Genomic DNA, 18,775 nt, shown 5'->3' on the forward strand with positions numbered 1-18,775 from the left:
GACACTACCATTCTCAGATGCTTACACCTGCAGCCCCTACTCAGGACACTGCCATTCTCAGATGCTCACAACTGCAGCCCCTACTCAGGACACTACCATTCTCAGATGCTCACACCTGCAGCCCCTACTCAGGACTCTACCATTCTCAGATGCTCACACCTGCAGCCCCTACTCAGGACTCTACCATTCTCAGATGCTCACACCTGCAGCCCCTACTCAGGACACTACCATTCTCAGATGCTCACACCTGCAGCCCCTACTCAGGACACTGCCATTCTCAGATGCTCACACCTGCAGCCCCTACTCAGGACACTGCCATTCTCAGATGCTCACACCTGCAGCCCCTACTCAGGACTCTACCATTCTCAGATGCTCACACCTGCGGCCCCTACCCAGGGCTCTACCATTCTCAGATGCTCACACCTGCAGCCCCTACTCAGGACACTACCATTCTCAGATGCTCACACCTGCGGCCCCTACCCAGGACTCTACCATTCTCAGATGCTCACACCTGCGGCCCCTACCCAGGTCACTACCATTCTCAGATGCTTACACCTGCAGGGAGGACATGTTTATTAAAGGCAGGATAGACTGGACTTGAAGTGAGATAAAACTCCGTATTAACTTAAAAAAAAAAAAAAAAAAATCACCCAATAAGAAATTACTTGTTTAGCTTACCTTATCCTGGTGTTTTGTTCACTTTCAGATTTGGGGGAAATGTGATATGGAATAAAGAAAATAATAGTTCGCTGGTTTCCATCTTTACTGTTTCCCTGTGATGCCAAAAGTGACATCACTTTTATTTTTCTTTCCCCAGCTCACTGGTAATTTTTCCTCCCCACTGGCACAGCTTCCTGTCCCTCCCAGTGCTTGGCACGGCTATAGCAATTCAGCTACGGCCTTACAACAGCCATCGAGTTCGGAAACCTAGGAGGCATCCAGTGGATACTGTCCCTAACTAAAGAAAAAAAAAACTAAAAAAGTCCTACAATCTCACTGGCACTGCACAGTTTCTGCAGCTAGGCAACCAGACAAGGTTAAAAGAATCAAAACAATGGGGGACATAGAGAGACCTAGTTTAGAAACAAAAAGGGGGGTTACATACATTTTTGGGGTACAGACAATTTTTGGCAATTCAATTATTTTTAGATGTTGCAACCCCCGGGTTAAAGCCGAATCCCCTTTCTGAGGAGACCGCCACACACCAGTGACAGCTTCCTGTTCTCCTCTCTCCCCTGTGCCCCTTACAGCTTATAGAACTCCTGCAATAAATCTGCAGTTTGTCTACTTCCTGCTTTCATAGAAGCAGACAAAGGGTGAACATCCTGTGTTTACATATTAGTTGTGTCTGCAATGGACTGCAGAATTTCTTTGCTAAAACAGCTGTGAGATCAAATTACACTTGTAATTACTTGAAGATGAGGGGGGATTAGACAGGCTCTTCTCTCTAAAAACACACTGGGTGAATTTCTGTCTGTTTTCCTTCTATGCTGTGCAAGAGTTCAGGCCCACTTCAAGGGCTCCAACAGCAGTATGATACTGTACCCTGGACTCCTAGTAAGTAAAAATAAATGTGTCTATTTTATTTCCAGGGTTTCATGACCAGTAACACTGCCAAGCAGAACGAGCATTGCCTCCGTAACTTCGACCTCACGGAATATCGGCAGGTCCTCAGCGACCTCTCCATCCAGATCTACCAGCAGCTGATAAAGATTGCAGAGAGTCTGCTGCAGCCAATGATAGGTGAGAGATCTGTGCTAGGGTGTGTGTGTGTGTGTGTGTGTGTGTGTGTGTGTGTGTGTGTGTGTGTGTGTGTGTGTGTGTGTGTGTGTGTGTGTGTGTGCGTGCGTGCGTGCGTGCGTGCGTGCGTGCGTGCGTGCGTGCGTGCGTGTGTGTGTACGCAAAGCGCCAGACCTGCAGCTACTAATACATGCTCTATAGGCAGTAGCAGTGTTAGGGAGTCTTGCCCAAAGTCTCCTTACTGGTTTCCTCCTAAGTACATTTCCTAAGACCATGAGTAATGTGCACACAGAGTTTAATTTGAGCGAGGTAAGAAAAAAATAAAATATTTTTTTATTGTGCTTTTCTCCTGTTGGACACAAAGCGGCAGTGCTGCAGCCACTAGGACGCACTCTATAGGCAGTAGCAGTTTTAGGGAGTCTTGCCCAAGGTCTACTTACTGGTGCTGGCTTACTGAACACTAAGAGCTGAGATTTGAACCCTGGTCTTCCTGTGTCAGAGGCAGAGCCCTTAACCAGTACACTATCCAGCCACTAGTAGAAGATAAAACAATAACAAAAAACAATAATATTTCTATAGCGCTTTTCTCCCATAGGACTCAAAGCGCTCAGGCTCTCTCAGATTCAGTGATTGGTAGTAGGATGAAGTATTTACACAACAAAAACGACAGTATATTTCTGCAAATGCCAAACTGAATAGGTGGGTTTTCAGTCTGGATTTAAACACAGATGGAGCTTTCCTTATCTGATCTGTTAAGGTAAGGAGTTCCATAATGTAGGAGCAGCATAACAAAAAGGCTCTGAGACCAAAAGTGGACTCTGGGTATGACTAAATTATTAAAACCTGTGGATCAGTCATTTAATTTTCTCTTTGCAGTGTCGGCCATGTTGGAAACAGAGAGCATCCAGGGCTTGTCTGGGGTGAAGCCCACTGGTTATAGGAAGAGGTCGTCCAGCATGGTGGACGGAGGAGACAACTCTTACAGCCTGGAGGCCATCATTCGCCAACTGAACGCCTTTAACACCATCATGCGTGACCACGGCCTGGACCCCGAGATCATCCAGCAGGTCCTCAAGCAGCTATTCTACATGATCAACGCCGTATCGCTGAACAACCTCCTGCTGCGGAAGGACATGTGCTCCTGGAGCACCGGCATGCAGCTGAGGTGAGTATAATAACACAATACTAAAGTACCCTCGTATAGGTCTGTGTCGTCTTCCTCAAGCACAAAATTATTGACTTAAAGGACAACTGTAACAAGAGGCATGTGGAGGGTGCCATATTTATTTCCTTTTAAACAATGCCAGTTGCCTGGCAGTCCTGCTGAGCTTCTGCTTCTAATACTTTTAGCCATAGACCCTGAACAAGCATGCAGCAGATCAGGTGTTTCTGACATTATTGTCAGATCTGACAAGATTAGCTGAATGCTTGTTGCTGGTGTGTGATTCAGACACTACCGCAGCCAAATAAATCAGCAGGGCTACCTGGCAACTGGTATTGTTTAAAAGGAAATAATTCCAGCAGCATCCATTTTCTTCTCCCTTCAGTTGTCCTTTAATTCAGTCAATAATTAGGAGTCGTTTTTTCTGTTCAGTGGTTTAGCAAGCGAGCACAGGCAGGGTCTAAACTGGATCAAAATGCACAGTCTTCAACCATGCGGGGATTTGCATGTAATAATCACACAACAGCTCACCTAGGAAACATAGGTCTCACCAGTTAATGCAGATACTGTATAGATAGTGTGCTCCTCTGTCCACATTTCTGTGCAGCCTGGATGATACGGTAGTGTTGCAGCCATGCACAAGCAAGTCACAGATGACAGGCAATTCCCTTAGTAATCAGGCAGCAGCTTACACAGGAAGCATAGTTCTCACATGGCTGATTTTAGCAATGTACAGCTAGTCCCCGGTTAATGAACGAGATAGGGACTGTAGGTCCGTTCTTAACCTGAATCTGTTCTTAAGTCGGAACACTGTGCCATCTCTGTTCCCTGTACCTCCTCTGTGTCCCCCTGTGCCTCCAGTGTCCCCCTCTGTGTCACCTCTGCCCTCTGTACCGGCTTATACAAGTTTAAAAGCTATTTTTTCCTAGATTTTTTTTAATCGATTTTCTCAAAAACTACAAGTCCAATTTGAAAAATGTGTTCGTAAGTCGGGCGTTCGTAAGTTGGGGACTTCCTTGTAATATACATTTATGGCGCTACAGGCCAGTACATTTGTAGTCTGTACAATGCAAGAGAGTGTCATAGTCATTCAGCTGTGGGATGTCTGGCCGTGACTTCAGAGCAGTCACGGCAGATGTGCCTACACTTGACTACTGTAAGTTATCCAGTCAGAACTGTCTTAAAGAGAATCTGTACTCTCAAATTCTTACAATAAAAAGCATACCATTCTATTCATTATGTTCTCCTGGGCCCCCGTTTCTGCCACTCGCCACCGAGAACCTGGCTTTTGCCAGTTGTAGGCAGTGTTTACAAGCAAAAATCATGGCCGCTAACCAGAAAGTGATGTGTGTGTGTGTGTGTATATATGTATATATATATATATATATATATATCATGTTACGGTATACTACAAGTTTTGATTACACAGAGAATTGTCTGCACTCCAGTCTGGGATTCTCACAGTTCTCAGCATGAGACAGGCAGCTCCCTCCCCCTTCAGAGAGCTCTGTCTGTGACTAATAAACAAAGCACACAGAGCCTGGAGGGGGCGTGCATAACTTCTCCCTATCACAGCAGAGGCAGCACATTCCTCCCTGACTCGACAAAGCTTGACAAAGAAAAGAAGATTAGATATATTACAGAGACAGTGCAACTAGAAAAGGCTGCAGTAATCCAGACCACATTCGAACAGGCATAGGCACTTATAGGATACAAGAAATAAGGCTGAACATTTTGTTACAGAGTCTCTTTAAAACGGTATTGTCAGCCAGAAAATCAAATTACATTTACACACTCTGACCCTGCAATGCAAGCATTCCAGTATAATCATAAATGTTTCTGCTGTAATAAATCTTATCTCAGTCAGCCTGACTCTATTCTGGTGCATTGCTGGGGAGAGGGAAGCTTGTGATCTCCCCTCCCATATTCCTGCTCCACACTGATTGGCTGAGGGCAGTTCAGTGTGACAGGAGGCTGAGAAGGGAGAAGCTGCTGATTATGATCTATGCTGTGTTCTCATGTGTTGACAAAGCAGGCTAAATATGACAGTGCAGTTTCTAGGAGAAAAAAATAGAGTAAGGTAGGAAATTACATCAGGATTGGCTTCAGTCAGAGGCAGCAAAGACGGAAAATGCCTGAAACTGGTTTTTCTTTTTTTCTATATAAGATTCACTGAAATCAAAATGTGGACAGTACAATAAATATGGAATGTAGAACAAGTATTTATCAAGGTTTTTTTTTCCTGGGATAGTATGGCTGTCCACATAGTGTGCAGTCTATTATCTCACCAGTAGAGGTCGCCAGTCCTCCAGCACTGTATTGTGTTATTGTACCCCTGCAGTGCATAGCCTGTAGTGATGCTGTTTTGTGCTCCCTATAGGTATAATATCAGCCAGCTGGAGGAGTGGCTACGAGGGAAGAACCTGCACATCAGCGGAGCAGCGCAGACCATGGAGCCGCTTATCCAGGCAGCACAACTCCTGCAGCTAAAGAAGAAAACCCAGGGGGATGCTGAGGCCATCTGCTCTCTCTGTACAGCGCTCACTACACAACAGGTGAGCGGGGATCGTCACTTTCTCATGTAGGCTGTGTACAGTGGTCTTCCCCCAGGTCTACAGCAATTCTTACTCATATAGACAGACAAGTGACAGCGCTGAAGGATGCATCTGAATTGTAAGCCAACAGAGGCAATGCAGAGCCTCTCTGGAACTAAATCATGCCTTGAATGCAAAACTGGATGCAAATTGTGTGCTAATTCTAATCTAAGACTTTTTGAAAGTGAATTTGAAACCGTGAATGCAGCTGGCCACTAGTATACTTACATTCGATTTGCACAGCAGGAGATATGGCAGCGCTTCCAAACAAAACTTATACCTGAATGATTTGTTTGCATTGATGTGCAGAGCTCCAATATTACACACCTAGCACTCACTACAGGCAAAGGAGGATGTTAGCTTCAGTGATAATATGTGCACAGATTATTACCTAATAGACTTCCCCACGGCGGTGACGTACCCCCTCGGGGAAGACCTAACGCTGTAATGTAGTCCAGTAGTTATTAGAGATCTGCACATCAACGCAGATAAATCATTCAGGTATAAGTTCACCCCACACTGAAGTTACGCCCCCCCTTTTTACCTGTAATGAGTGCTAGGTGTGTAATTTAGTCCAGTAGTTATTGGACTAAATTAGATGCATCCATGAGCGCTGTCATTGTCTGTCTATTTGTTTATAAGCCTTCAAGATCCGCACCATCAGAAATCCAATTTTATTAATGTATCAAAGTCATAAAAACATAATAAAATAGCATGGGTACATGGCAGATGACGCACAGGTGTTTCGGACCGTTACAGTCCTTTCTCAAATCATCATAGACCCACACGCAGTGTGCGTCATCTGCCATGTACCCATGCTATTTTATCATGTTTTTATGACTTTGATACATTAATAAAATTGGATTTCTGATGGTGCGGATCTTGAAGGCTTATGGATTGATACTCGGTGCTCCAGAGTGGATCCTAGCACATCACACTGTTACCATTGGTGCAGCAACAATTTTGTTCAGTGTCTATTTGTTCATGAAATGTATATACCATTTTTATGATTAGCAGCACGAGGAATATTGTGTTTTTATCGCTAGATTAGCGTTAGGTCTTCCCCGAGGGGGTACGTCATCGCCGTGGGGAAGTCTATGAGGTAATAATCTATGCACATATTTTCACTGAAGCTAACACCCCCCTTTGACTGTAGTGAGTGCTAGGTGTGTAATTTAGTTCAGTAGTTATTGGAGCTCTGCACATCAATGCAGATAAATCATTCAGGTATAAGTTCAACCCTCACTGAAGCTATGCCCCCCCCCACCTTTTTGCTTTTTTGCCCGTAATGAGTGCTAGGTGTGTAATTTAGTCAGTTTTGTTTGAAAGCGCTGCCATATCTCCCGCTGTGCAAATTCTTACTCATACACTCACATAGGTTAGGATACATCTGATTTTCAGGGGGGGGTTCCTGAAAGCGGCGTGTGGGCGTGGCCAAAACATGATGTGGGTGGAGCCAAATACTAGCAGTTTCTAGGCCAAATTGCACTCCGGGCGAGGGCGTAAAATGCGCCCCCACGTGGAGACGTATAGGTGGTATAGGTGCCCGCAGTATAGGTAGCCAGCTACAGGTCCCCCCCCCAATATAGGTAGCCCATAGGTTAGATAGGTATATATCCCCAGTATAGATTAGATAGGTATATGCCCCAGTGTAGATTAGATAGGTATATGTCCCCCAGTATAGGTTAGATAGGTATATGCCCCAGTATAGATTAGATAGGTATATGCTCCAGTATAGGTTAGATAGATATATGCCCCAGTATAGATTAGATAGGTCTATGCCCCAGTATAGGTTAGATAGATGTATGCCCCAGTATAAATTAGATAGGTCTATGCCCCAGTATAGGTTAGATAGGTAGGCGGGGGAGCGGGGAGAGGAGTTTCCACTTACCTGCCTTCATCCTGCACGCAGCTTCTATCTTCAGCCTCTCCCGGCGCGCGTCGCATTGGTAAGAGCTCCCCGTGATGACATGCGCTTGCGTCATCACAGGGGGAGCTGTTACCATAGCGACAGATGGCGGCTGGGACAGGAAGTATATAGAAGTAGCGCAGGATCCAGGCACCGTAAGTGGAAAGTCTTCTCTCCCCGCAGCTCTACCTGTGCCCGTACGCCCTCCGCCCGCTGCCTGCAGCAAGCGAGGCCCCCGCAGCGCTGCACACACATTCTTTTGGTGCAGGGGGGGGGGTGTTCCAGACACCCGGAATACCCCTCTCCGTGAGTGTGGTGGGCGTGGTTATCTGGCACCTCCCACAGACGGTGTCCTCATAGATGCCTAGCTTCCCTGTGCTTAAAAAAAGTGCCAACATAATAAGGAGTGAGCAAAGCATAAACTCTGCTTCATATCCTAGTGACAAGATACATATATAAACTGTACAGCGCTGCGTAATATGTCGGCGCTATATAAATACTAAATAATAATAATAATATCAGTAACTGTGAGCACATAATGGTTGTATTACTTCTCCTTTGTAGTCCCCCTGCAGGTCAATGCACATCTTCTCAGGAGTATAAAACTCCAAATAAAACACAGCAAATACAAACTGAACTGAAACATAAGAAGGTTTGTCATTCCAAATCATAGTTACACTTCACTGCAGATTGCCAGTTTGCTAGGCCAAATTATCAGATTGTCTTGTAATTAATTAAAGGGACTCCGAGCTCTAATTAAAATAAAAATCTGAATTTACTTGGGACTTTCTCCAGCCCACCGTAGGTCGGGAGGTCCCTCAACGTCCATCTGGCTCTTCTCCCAGGGCCTGGTCAGAAATGGCTCCGAGCGACACTGGGCCCGAGTGTCGGGCTCCTCTTCCTGAAAAGTGACGTCAGTCCTCACCACGCCGGCCGCCTCGCGTCATCACGGCGGCCAGCGTGACAGTACTGCGCATGCAGTAGCATAGAGATAGTAGCAGAAAGAAATATATAAAATATATAAAAATACATGAAAAGTAGAAATGTACTCATAAGCATACACATATAGTTACATAGTTACATAGTTATTTTGGTTGAAAAAAGACATACGTCCATCGAGTTCAACCAGTATAAAGTACAACACCAGCCTGCTCCCTCACATATCCCTGTTGATCCAGAGGAAGGCGAAAAAACCCTTACAAGGCATGGTCCAATTAACCCCTAAAGGGAAAAATTCCTTCCCGATTCCAGATGGCAATCGGATAAAATCCCTGGATCAACATCATTAGGCATTACCTAGTAATTGTAGCCATGGATGTCTTTCAACGCAAGGAAAGCATCTAAGCCCCCTTTAAATGCAGGTATAGAGTTTGCCATAACGACTTCCTGTGGCAATGCATTCCACATCTTAATCACTCTTACTGTAAAGAACCCTTTCCTAAATAAATGGCTAAAACGTTTTTCCTCCATGCGCAGATCATGTCCTCTAGTCCTTTGAGAAGGCCTAGGGACAAAAAGCTCATCCGCCAAGCTATTATATTGCCCTCTGATGTATTTATACATGTTAATTAGATCCCCTCTAAGGAGTCTTTTCTCTAGACTAAATAACCCCAGTTTATCTAACCTTTATTGGTAAGCGAGACCTTCCATCCCACGTATCAATTTTGTTGCTCGTCTCTGCACCTGCTCTAAAACTGCAATATCTTTTTTGTAATGTGGTGCCCAGAACTGAATTCCATATTCCAGATGTGGCCTTACTAGAGAGTTAAACAGGTGCAATATTATGCTGGCATCTCAAGTTTTTATTTCCCTTTTAATGCATCCCAAAATTTTGTTAGCTTTTGCTGCAGCTGCTTGGCATTGAGTACAATTATTTAAGTTCTTGTTAAATGTCTGAGTGTATATAGAGTATAAACCAGAGGTGCCCACACTTTTTCGGCTTGTGAGCTACTTTAAAGAGACTCCGTAACAAAAATTGCATCCTGTTTTTTATCATCCTACAAGTTCCTACAAGTTTTCCCCCCTCAGGGGGGAAAGAAACACACAAATAATCTCTTGAGATTCAAAAGGAATGCTGTATACAGCCTGCTTGTGTATGAATGTATTTTCTACGTGTGGACATACTGTACATCAATCTACTTCCTGTTTTGGTGGCCATTTTGTTTGTTTATAAACAAACTTTTTAAAACTGTTTTTAACCACTTTTAATTCGGCGGGGAGCGGCGAAATTGTGACAGAGGGTAATAGGAGATGTCCCCTAACGCACTGGTATGTTTACTTTTGTGCGATTTTAACAATACAGATTCTCTTTAAACAATTAGCAAGTCAAAATGATCTACCTGTGTACAGTTTTAGGAGCAAAATTGCATATACAGAATGGAAAATGTAGTGGGGTCGGGATCTACCATGAAGTCCTTTGTGATCTACCGGTAGATCACGATCTACCTAATGGGCACCCCTGGTATAAACTACTTACTAATATATATATTATTTTTTGTTTCCTTTATTTATGCATCCCACTATTCCCATAGGGTCACATACAAAAGATCACATGATTAGTATATAAATGTGTTAAAAAACTCATTTGGAGTGCACAGCGTTGGAGTGCAGAGTTTAGAGTATTATGACAGATTGGGGATATCTGCCTCATTGCTGCATCACATAATAAACTATTTATAAAAACAAATGTCTATTTCTGTCTTTTTACCAGATTGTGAAGATCTTGAACTTGTACACGCCGGTGAATGAGTTTGAAGAGAGAGTCACAGTGTCCTTTATCAGGAGCATCCAGGTGAGGCCTGATTTCCTGGAATCTAATAACAGACTGCTGATTTATTACTGGTTCTTGGAAGCTTCGTACCGACCTCTGCTGAGAGTCTAGTGTGTGTGTACAGCAGCCTAACCCCCCCCCCCCCTTTATAGCAGTAGAACGCATCGCTAGCCAAGGAGCTAATGACACATCTGTACAGCAGCCTAAAACCCTACCTAATGTGTTGGAGATAAATAATCTCAACCAAACGCTGCCTGACTCTACTGTTTTTCTTCCTTACCCCTCCTGCTCCCTCGTATGCCATTCGTCGCCTCCTTCATAGCAGCAGAACGCATTGCTAGCCTGGGAGCTAGCGACACATCTGTACGGCATTGGCCCTGAACTGTCACTTGAGAGATCAATTCCCACTTCCTGCTGGGTGACAGTAGTTGCTTTTGTGTACCTAACCCAAGGGTACGTACAAACATCCATGGGTGTAACAATCACCCCTGCCATTGCAGGGGGGCCTGGAGGCTCTGGGGCCCCTCTTCCTCCTACTCCCCAACCACAAGTGGTGCCAATTTAGCAAAAAAAACTCCTCCTTTGCTCACAAAAAAACTGTCCTCGCCACCTCCTCCTCCCTCCATGCAGAGTAGCACGAGTGTGTGTAATTTTTTTCCTGCTTTCACACAAGGCTTAACAGCAGAACACTCTCTGTTGTTCGTGGACCAAGGGGGCCTCATGCTATCATTCTTGCAGGGAGGCCTAGTAAGTCTAGTTACGCCTTTGCACAAATCTAATTTTGATTGGCCAATGAATGATCAATTTTATCACCTCCATGTAGTACGAGTGCTTACCTACACAATCTGTTCATAGTATTCAAAATCTGTTGGCCATCATGGTACATGGAGGTGGTAAAACTGGTTAGTCATTGGTCAATTAAAATTGAATGTGTGCACGCATCCTTAGTGGCCCTTGAAACCTGTCTGAGACATAATACAAGAGTCTACTATTAATGTTACAAATCATTGCTGAAACTTCTAAATGGTGATGCAGTTGCACACTTGCAATAAATACATTTTGGAGTAGGCCTGTCTGATGCATGCATCTGAGAACATGATGTCACTTCCTCCAAGGTCAGATTGATAACAGAGGGCTTCTGCTTTTAGTTTCAAGCAGAGAGACATCAAAGCATTCCAAGGATTTACAGCACAGCGAGTTCTGCCAGCTTAGGTCAAAAACAGTTCACTTACCTCAAACAAAATAATTTCTTTGAAGCTGCTAATGAGTTAAATGATGATTTTTTTTTCTATTTCAGGCACAGTTACAGGATCGGAAGGACCCTCCTCAGCTCCTACTAGACTCCAAATACATGTTCCCCGTCTTATTCCCATTCAACCCATCACTTATCACCATGGACACCATCCAGATCCCGGCCGCCCTTCACCTCGACTTCCTCAACAAAGTCTGATTGGACTGTGTATATTTTTTTATAGAAAGAGATTCATCCTGAAAAAAAAAGAGAGAGAGAAAAAGAACACTATTCTATGTGGACCAATCCCTGCATCGTACGGAGAAGAGTTCAAATCTCATCTGCACTGACCTCGATTTTTAATTTATCCCTCTGAGGAAAAAAAAAAACACTGAGAATCAAGACTATTTTTTAAAGGAAAAAAAATCTATATATACCTGATAATGGCGGAAAGATGGACATTGTTTACATCGGAGCCGTGATTCCTCAATGCACAAACTGACGGGGGGAAAAAGGAGAGAAAATATTATATTAAACTATTGTGTCGGTGTTATATTTTTTCTTTTTCAGAAATTTTTATTGTGCAATAAAGTATCATTGCAGAAAATGTGTGGGTTTTTTTTATATCCTTGTGTGAGAAAACCTCTCTTTCTGTAATTACAAATCAAGGCTTAAAGGGGAACTGAAGAGAGAGGTATATGGAGGCTGCCATATGTATTTCCTTTTAATCAATACCAGTTGCCTGGCAGCCCTGCTGGTCTATTTCTCTGCAGTAGTATCTGAATAACACCAGAACCAAGCATGCAGCTAGTCTTGTCAGATCTGACAATAATGTCAGAAACACCTGATCTGCTGCATGCTTGTTCAGGGGCTATGGCTAATAGTATTAGAGGCAGAGGATCAGCAGGGCTGCCAGGCAACTGGTATTGCTTAAAAGGAAATAAATATGGCAGCCTCCATATACCTCTCTCTTCAGTTCCCCTTTAACTGCAAAAGACAACATGTACCTGAGGTGACAAGATAATATAGACATGTGTATGTACAGTGCCAAGCTTATTAATAACTAGCCTGTGTTCCTTTTATCTTTTTCTGCCTGAAAGAGTTAGGGCGCGTTTCCACTTGAGCGGAAACCACCACGAATCCGCAGAGTTTCCCCGCAGGCGAATGGTGCGGGAAAACTCTGCCATAGGGTGCAATGATAACGCCGGATGAATCACTACCGCTAGCGATACGGCCGGCTTTTTCATTCGAATCGGCGTGGGAGGCTTCGGATCCCATAGCTGTGCATGGCACGGCTGATGGGATTCTTCTGCTTTCCCCGCAGACCCAGAAGACCCGGCGCGTGTCTCGCAGACGCACGCCGCTCAAGTGGAATCGCGCCCTTAAAGTGGATCCGAGGTGAACTTTTACTCATTGCATAATTGTGTTCCTTTCCTAATGTTTATAGGGCATTCCTCAAGCCAAATACTTTTTTGTTTTAATACTCTAATTCCCTATAAACTAAATAAACCTCGCACACAGGTTTTCAGAGAGCCTTGGCAGTAGCAAGGGCTCATGGGAGCTCAGTCTGGGCAGGAGGAGGAGGAGGTGTTACCAGCCATTCATTTCAGACGCAGAGGGGAGGAGAGAGGAGGGGGATTAGGTTTTTTCACAGGCTTAGTGATCAAGATACAGACAAGCCTGCCTCTGTGTAATGTTTACAAACAACATGGCTGCTGTTATTGTATCACAGGAAGAAATTAAAATTTTCTATCAAAGCTGTTTGCAACTACCGGTATATTTGCTGTGTAAACTATTTAATCCTTAGATAAGATATATAGACAAGTTACTTGTTATAGTTAGTTTTTCATCTCGGATCCGCTTTAAACATCAGGTAGGCAAGTGACTGTTTCTCTCCAGCCAGGACTTAAAAGTAACCACAGGTGTGAGACCTATGGAAACTGCCATATTTATTTCCTTTTAAACAATACCAGTTGCCTGCTGATATTTCTGGTCAGTGGGGTCTAAATCACACACCTGAAATAAGCATGCAGCTAATAGTCAGATTTGTCATAGACATCTGATCTGCATGCTTGTTCAGGGTCTGTCGCTTAAAGTATTATAGGCAGAGGATCAGCAGGACAGCCAGGCAATGGGCATTAATTAAAAGTAAATAATCATGTCATATCCCTCTCGCCTCGGGTTCCCTTTAAGCTGTGTACCCATGGCGTTTACAAGATTATTTGTTTCTGATGACGCCAACAATGCTCGCAGATTCGGACAGATGGATCAGGGAACGATCGTTTGTCGTTGGAGATCCCCAATCCATCTGGCTGAATCTGCGGAAATGAACGATCGTGTAAATGATTATTTACACGATCGCGGCAAAATAAGGCGAAAATCAATGTTGATCGGAATGATCCTCCAGGATTTAATCCAACATGGCGCTTGTTCAAAAATGAACATTGTTTCACGCATTTTCGTTAAACGATATTGCGTAATATCACACAAAATTGTCATGAAAAATCGCATTGTGGGTATGGACCTTTAGATGGAGTATAGTATAACCCTTACTGATAAGGAATCACAGCCATAACAGTCTATCCTGGAAGAGAACAGCTTCTGAGTGCAGGAGAGAAGATAGATTAAAAAAGGGCCAATAGTTCATAGATTGTGGCTCTGGAACACTAAAGACTGTCATTCAACTGAGACAATAAAACATTAAATTTACTTTTTAGGGGTTTTTTTTAACATAAAATAAAGTTGTTCTTTAGGAAAAGGAGGATAGATACCATTATTTATTTGATCAGTTTATTTTCACCTCAGGTTAACTTGAGAAGTGTAGCTCTGTAGTTTAAAGTCCATATTGCATCTTTACAAGTGTTTTTACTACAACACCTTTTTGCTAGTTACTATGAGAAGATAGTAACCTGTATATTGTGTTGACAGGTTTAGTTTACGTTACAGGATTTGGACACTGGGTTCATTTAAAGGACAAGAGAAGTGAGAGGGATATGGAGGCTGCCATGTTTATTTCCTAGTAAAACTTAATTTGGGTGCAGGGCTACATTTTCCTGCCATGCACTGGGGAAGTGTGCCTTCCCCAGCCTGGCAGACTCAGCAAGGGAGCTTTTATAGCTACCTGTCCGGACGGCTGGATCGGCTTCTTCCTCCACCGCTGCAGTGACATACTCCGGGAATGTCTTCTTCTCTTTCACCACCGGGTGGTGCTGTAATGCTGACACGGTCTTCTGGATCCCGATCATGTCATATCATGTGATCGGGGGACCCAGAAGACCTGCCAGAAGTTCAGAGCCACTGGTGGAGGAACAGAAGAAGCCATTCGGCGCAGGTAAGTATAGCTTCTCACTGCCATGCACTCATTTGGCTGCACTAGGCAGCTTTAAGGTGGCTGAACAATTGTTTACGAACAATTCTTTGTATGAACGATCATACATGATCGTTTGGGACCACTAATGGACAAAAATCTCCTAACCAATCAGATCAAATCTATTAGTAGCCCCAAACAATCATTTCATTTATATTCGTGATCCATTGCTCAGCAAATTGTATCATTAATGGTAGGGATGATCACCGGTATGCAAATGTTTCCGAGTTGATGCAAATTTATGCAAATACTTATGTAAATATATGCCGCTTGAAAATGGACCATTTAATTTAAACCTGAGTTGAAGGGCCCGTTTCCACTATTGCGGTTTCTGCCGCGATTCCGCAAAGTTTCCCCGCACATGAATCGCACGGGGAAACTCTGCCATAGGGGATAGCGGCGCCGTGGCCGAATCGCTTGCGGGAGCGATTCGGCAGGAACCCCCCGCAGAATTCGCGGCGGAGGCTGCGAATCCCATAGCCGTGCATGGCACGGCTATGGGATTCGCCTGCGATCCCGCCCACCCGCTCAGTGCCGGCGTGCGTCTGCGAGACGTATGCCGCACTAGTGGAAACGAGCCCTTAATTCATTGGTCAATTTCCAAACTGCATACATTTGCATAAAAATTTGCATATATTCGGAAAAATTTGCATCTCATTGATCATCTCTAATTAATGCCCACCTTTAATCTTATCGGATTGGTTGGGAGAGTTTTGTCCATTAGTGGCCCCAAACTATAATTTCCACTTGTTCATACAAAGAATCGTTCGTAAACGATCGTTTAGCAAATCGTATCATTAGTGTCTAGACACCCTCTAATTGCAAGTTGGTCCACCCTTAGCTCTGATCACGGCCGATAGTCTTCTTGGCATGAAATCAATAAGATGCTGATACCGGAATGTTGGCCCATGCTGACATAATGGCAGCTTTAAGTTGGGTCAGATTGGATGGCGGTATTTCCAAGCTTTGAAATGATCTTTGTCCCATAAATGCTCAAAAGGATTAAGGTCAGGGGGCTGAGCTGGCCATGGAAGCAGGTTGAACTCTGATTGATGTTCCTCAAACCAATTTGAGACTGATCGAGCCTGGTGGCAAGGGCCCACAGCAGGCGTCTTTTTTCACGTTTTTTGTAATATCAAAGGCACTCTTGATGGTCTCCTGCTGCTAAAGCCCATCCTTTGCAAAGTCCGTCTTGTACATTGGGATATGCTTTGTAATGCACCTGCATTGAATTTTGCTGTAATTTTTTGCGTTGTTGCCTTTCTGTTGCTGAGAACTATGTGTGCTACTTGCCTTTCACCTCTCTCGTCACCACACTTTTTCGACCAGAATAATCCTTATTGCTTGAATTTTTTTTCTCTCAACTACCACTCCCTAAACACCCGAGATACTGTTGGGCAAGAAAATACTAAGAGTAATGTTTCAGAGATGCTAGCACCAGCTCTTCTTGCACCGACTGTCATCCCTCGTTCAAAGTCATTTAAAGGGACTCAGAGATGAAAGATGAAAAAGATTTTTTACATGCCTTGGGCTTCTTCCAGCCCCATCCGCCTGGATCGTTCCCACGGCGCTGCCCGCAGCTACGAGAACTGGGTCCCGTCACTGACGTTATCGGAGCCAGCCTACACAGTAGAAGTGCGCCCTCTACGTATCTCTCCAGCGACGCAAACAGCGCTCTTCTCTTACGCTTAGACTGGCTCCGACTGACGACAGTGTGGGGACCTGGTTCTTGTAGCTGTGGGCAGCGGAGGAGGGTGGCGTGGGAGCGATCCAGGCGGATGGGGCTGGAGGAAGCCCCAGGTATGTATAAAATCTTTTTCATTTTCAGCTCTGGTACACTTTAAATCTTCTGTCTTACCCATTTGGACATTAACTTAAGGGGTGTCTCTAATGTTTGGGCCACTCACTATAGATACAGAACTCCCAACTTTTTGAGACAAATGGAGACACTTTAAAGTAAACCTGAGATGGCGTTACTAAAAGATTTGATACTTACCCGGGGCTTCCTCCAGTCTCATGAGCACCGATGTGTCCCTCGCCGTTCTCCAGGGTGGCTCCGTTTGGCTGCAATCAGCCCCAGTAGCTGTCTCAGCCACAACAGCCCTGCTCTTCTGTGCGTGTGCGGTGGGGCCACGCATGCGCAAAAGGCCAACTGGCGCAACTAAGTTAGTTACTGGAACCGATAACCGGAGAACAGAGGCACTTAGAGGGACAGCGAGGGGTAAATCTCAGGTTTACTTTAAAGAGAACCTGTAACAAAAAAAGTTCCCCTGAGGGGTACTCGCCTCGGGAGGGGGAAGCCTCAGGGTCCCAATGAGGCTCCCCCCTCCCCTGTAGCTGTAGGCAATCCAGCGCTGGCTCCCCAGAAGTGTCCCGGAATCCTCCACCGACAAGCCTGACAAGGCTTGATATATTTACCTTCCCTGGCTCCAGCGGGGGCGCTGTTGCGACTCTCTGCATGGAGATAGGTGAAAATAGCCGATCTCCGTCGGGTCCGCTCTACTGCGCAGGCGCAGGAGACTTGCTCCTGCGCAGTAGAGCGGCCTGATAGCGATCGGCTATTTCTGCCTATCTCCGAGCGGAGAGCCGGTACTGCGCTTGCGCTGGAACCAGGAAGGTAAATATTTACATCCCTGCTGTTCAGGGAGCTTTATCGCCGCCGCCGTGGGACAGAGGAAGACGAGGGAAGCCTCAATAGGATCCGGAGGCTTCCCCCACCCGAGGTGAGTACCTTCCAGGGGACGTTTTTTTTCGTTACAGAATTTCTTTACAGAAAACCTGTATTGAAAAAAAGTTCCCCTGGGGGGTACTCACCTCAGCAGGGGGAAGCCTCTGGACCCTATTGAGGCTTCCCCGTCCTCCTGTGTCCCACGGTGGTCTCGCTGCAGCCCCAGGAATGCACAGGCGACAAATCCGACAGCCTGTGCAATATTTACCTTTTCGGGCTCCAGTGGGGGCGCTGTTGCGGCTCTTCTGACGGAGATAGGCGAAAATAGCCGATCTCCGTCAGGTACGCTCTACTGCGCAGGCGCAGGAGACTTGCGCCTGCGCAGTAGAGCGGCCCGACGCAGATTGGCTATTTTCGCCTATCTCCGTGGGAAGAGCGAATACTGCGCTGGAGCCAAAAGGTAAATATTTACATCGCCGCCGCTCCAGGAGGATTTTCTCCGCCGCCGTGAGACCGAGGAGGACGGGGGAATCCTCAATAGGATCCGGAGGCTTCCCCCACCCGAGGTGAGTACCCCACAGGGGAGTTTTTTTCATTACAGATTTTCTTTAAGACATGACCCTGCCACAGCTCTCGTCATGCATATCACATCTAATTCAGGAGCAAAACATGTAATCATTCAAACCACACTAGTCCTCTCTACTTTTTCAATCATTGTAATATTTGAAAAAAAGAAATACTGTATATTCTGGCGTATAAGACTACTTTTTAACCCTTGAAAATCTTCTGAAAAGTCAGGGTCATCTTATACACCGGGTGTCATTGATGTTGGATGATACGCCCTATCCTGTTACCGCCTCTCAGATCTCGCTGCTGATGTCTGTAGTGAAGCGGCGCAGGCGCACATGTGCGAGATCTGAGAGGAAGAGAAGCAGGTAAATAGGATACAAGGGCGCGGCCAGACGGGTGAAACAGGCGTGTTTTATGGGCACAGCACAATCTATTCCTCCATACCGCTCTGATTAACAGGAAGACAGGGAGAGCTGACCAATCCACTTAGGGAGAGCTGACCAATCCAACCAGTCAGTCGCCTATATACTGTTATACACTGGGTACCACATACAGTACAGCACCAGTATATGATGTTTTTTAATTTTTATTTGGTGTGCATTGGAAGAGGGATAGTCTTATACGGCAAGTATCCTAAACTCTATATTTTAACTGGAAAAGTTGGGGAGTCGTTTTATCCACCGGAATATACGGTATATCGATTTAAATGATGGGTACAGACAGTTAAGAGTCAGCATATTTTCTATAGAAAAATACATATAGTC

The 18,775-nt window shown here is 44.9% G+C and overlaps 1 protein-coding gene across 2 annotated transcripts in view; it reads left to right on the forward strand.

Annotated features, from left to right (window-relative positions):
* The window catches only part of MYO5B (myosin VB), a 337,992-nt gene extending 325,979 nt beyond the window's left edge, over window positions 1–12,013 (forward strand). For both annotated transcript variants that reach the window (XM_068251374.1, XM_068251375.1), the window contains 5 exons: window positions 1,593–1,743; window positions 2,617–2,905; window positions 5,283–5,457; window positions 10,116–10,196; window positions 11,473–12,013. In XM_068251374.1, the coding sequence (XP_068107475.1) occupies window positions 1,593–1,743; window positions 2,617–2,905; window positions 5,283–5,457; window positions 10,116–10,196; window positions 11,473–11,625 (849 nt within the window). In that variant the 3' untranslated portion in view covers window positions 11,626–12,013. The remainder of the gene's footprint in view (window positions 1–1,592; window positions 1,744–2,616; window positions 2,906–5,282; window positions 5,458–10,115; window positions 10,197–11,472) is intronic.
* Window positions 12,014–18,775: the final 6,762 nt, after the last annotated feature.

The sequence above is a fragment of the Hyperolius riggenbachi genome, chromosome 1 (assembly GCF_040937935.1).
Source record: "Hyperolius riggenbachi isolate aHypRig1 chromosome 1, aHypRig1.pri, whole genome shotgun sequence".
In the NCBI taxonomy this organism is placed as follows: domain Eukaryota; kingdom Metazoa; phylum Chordata; class Amphibia; order Anura; family Hyperoliidae; genus Hyperolius; species Hyperolius riggenbachi.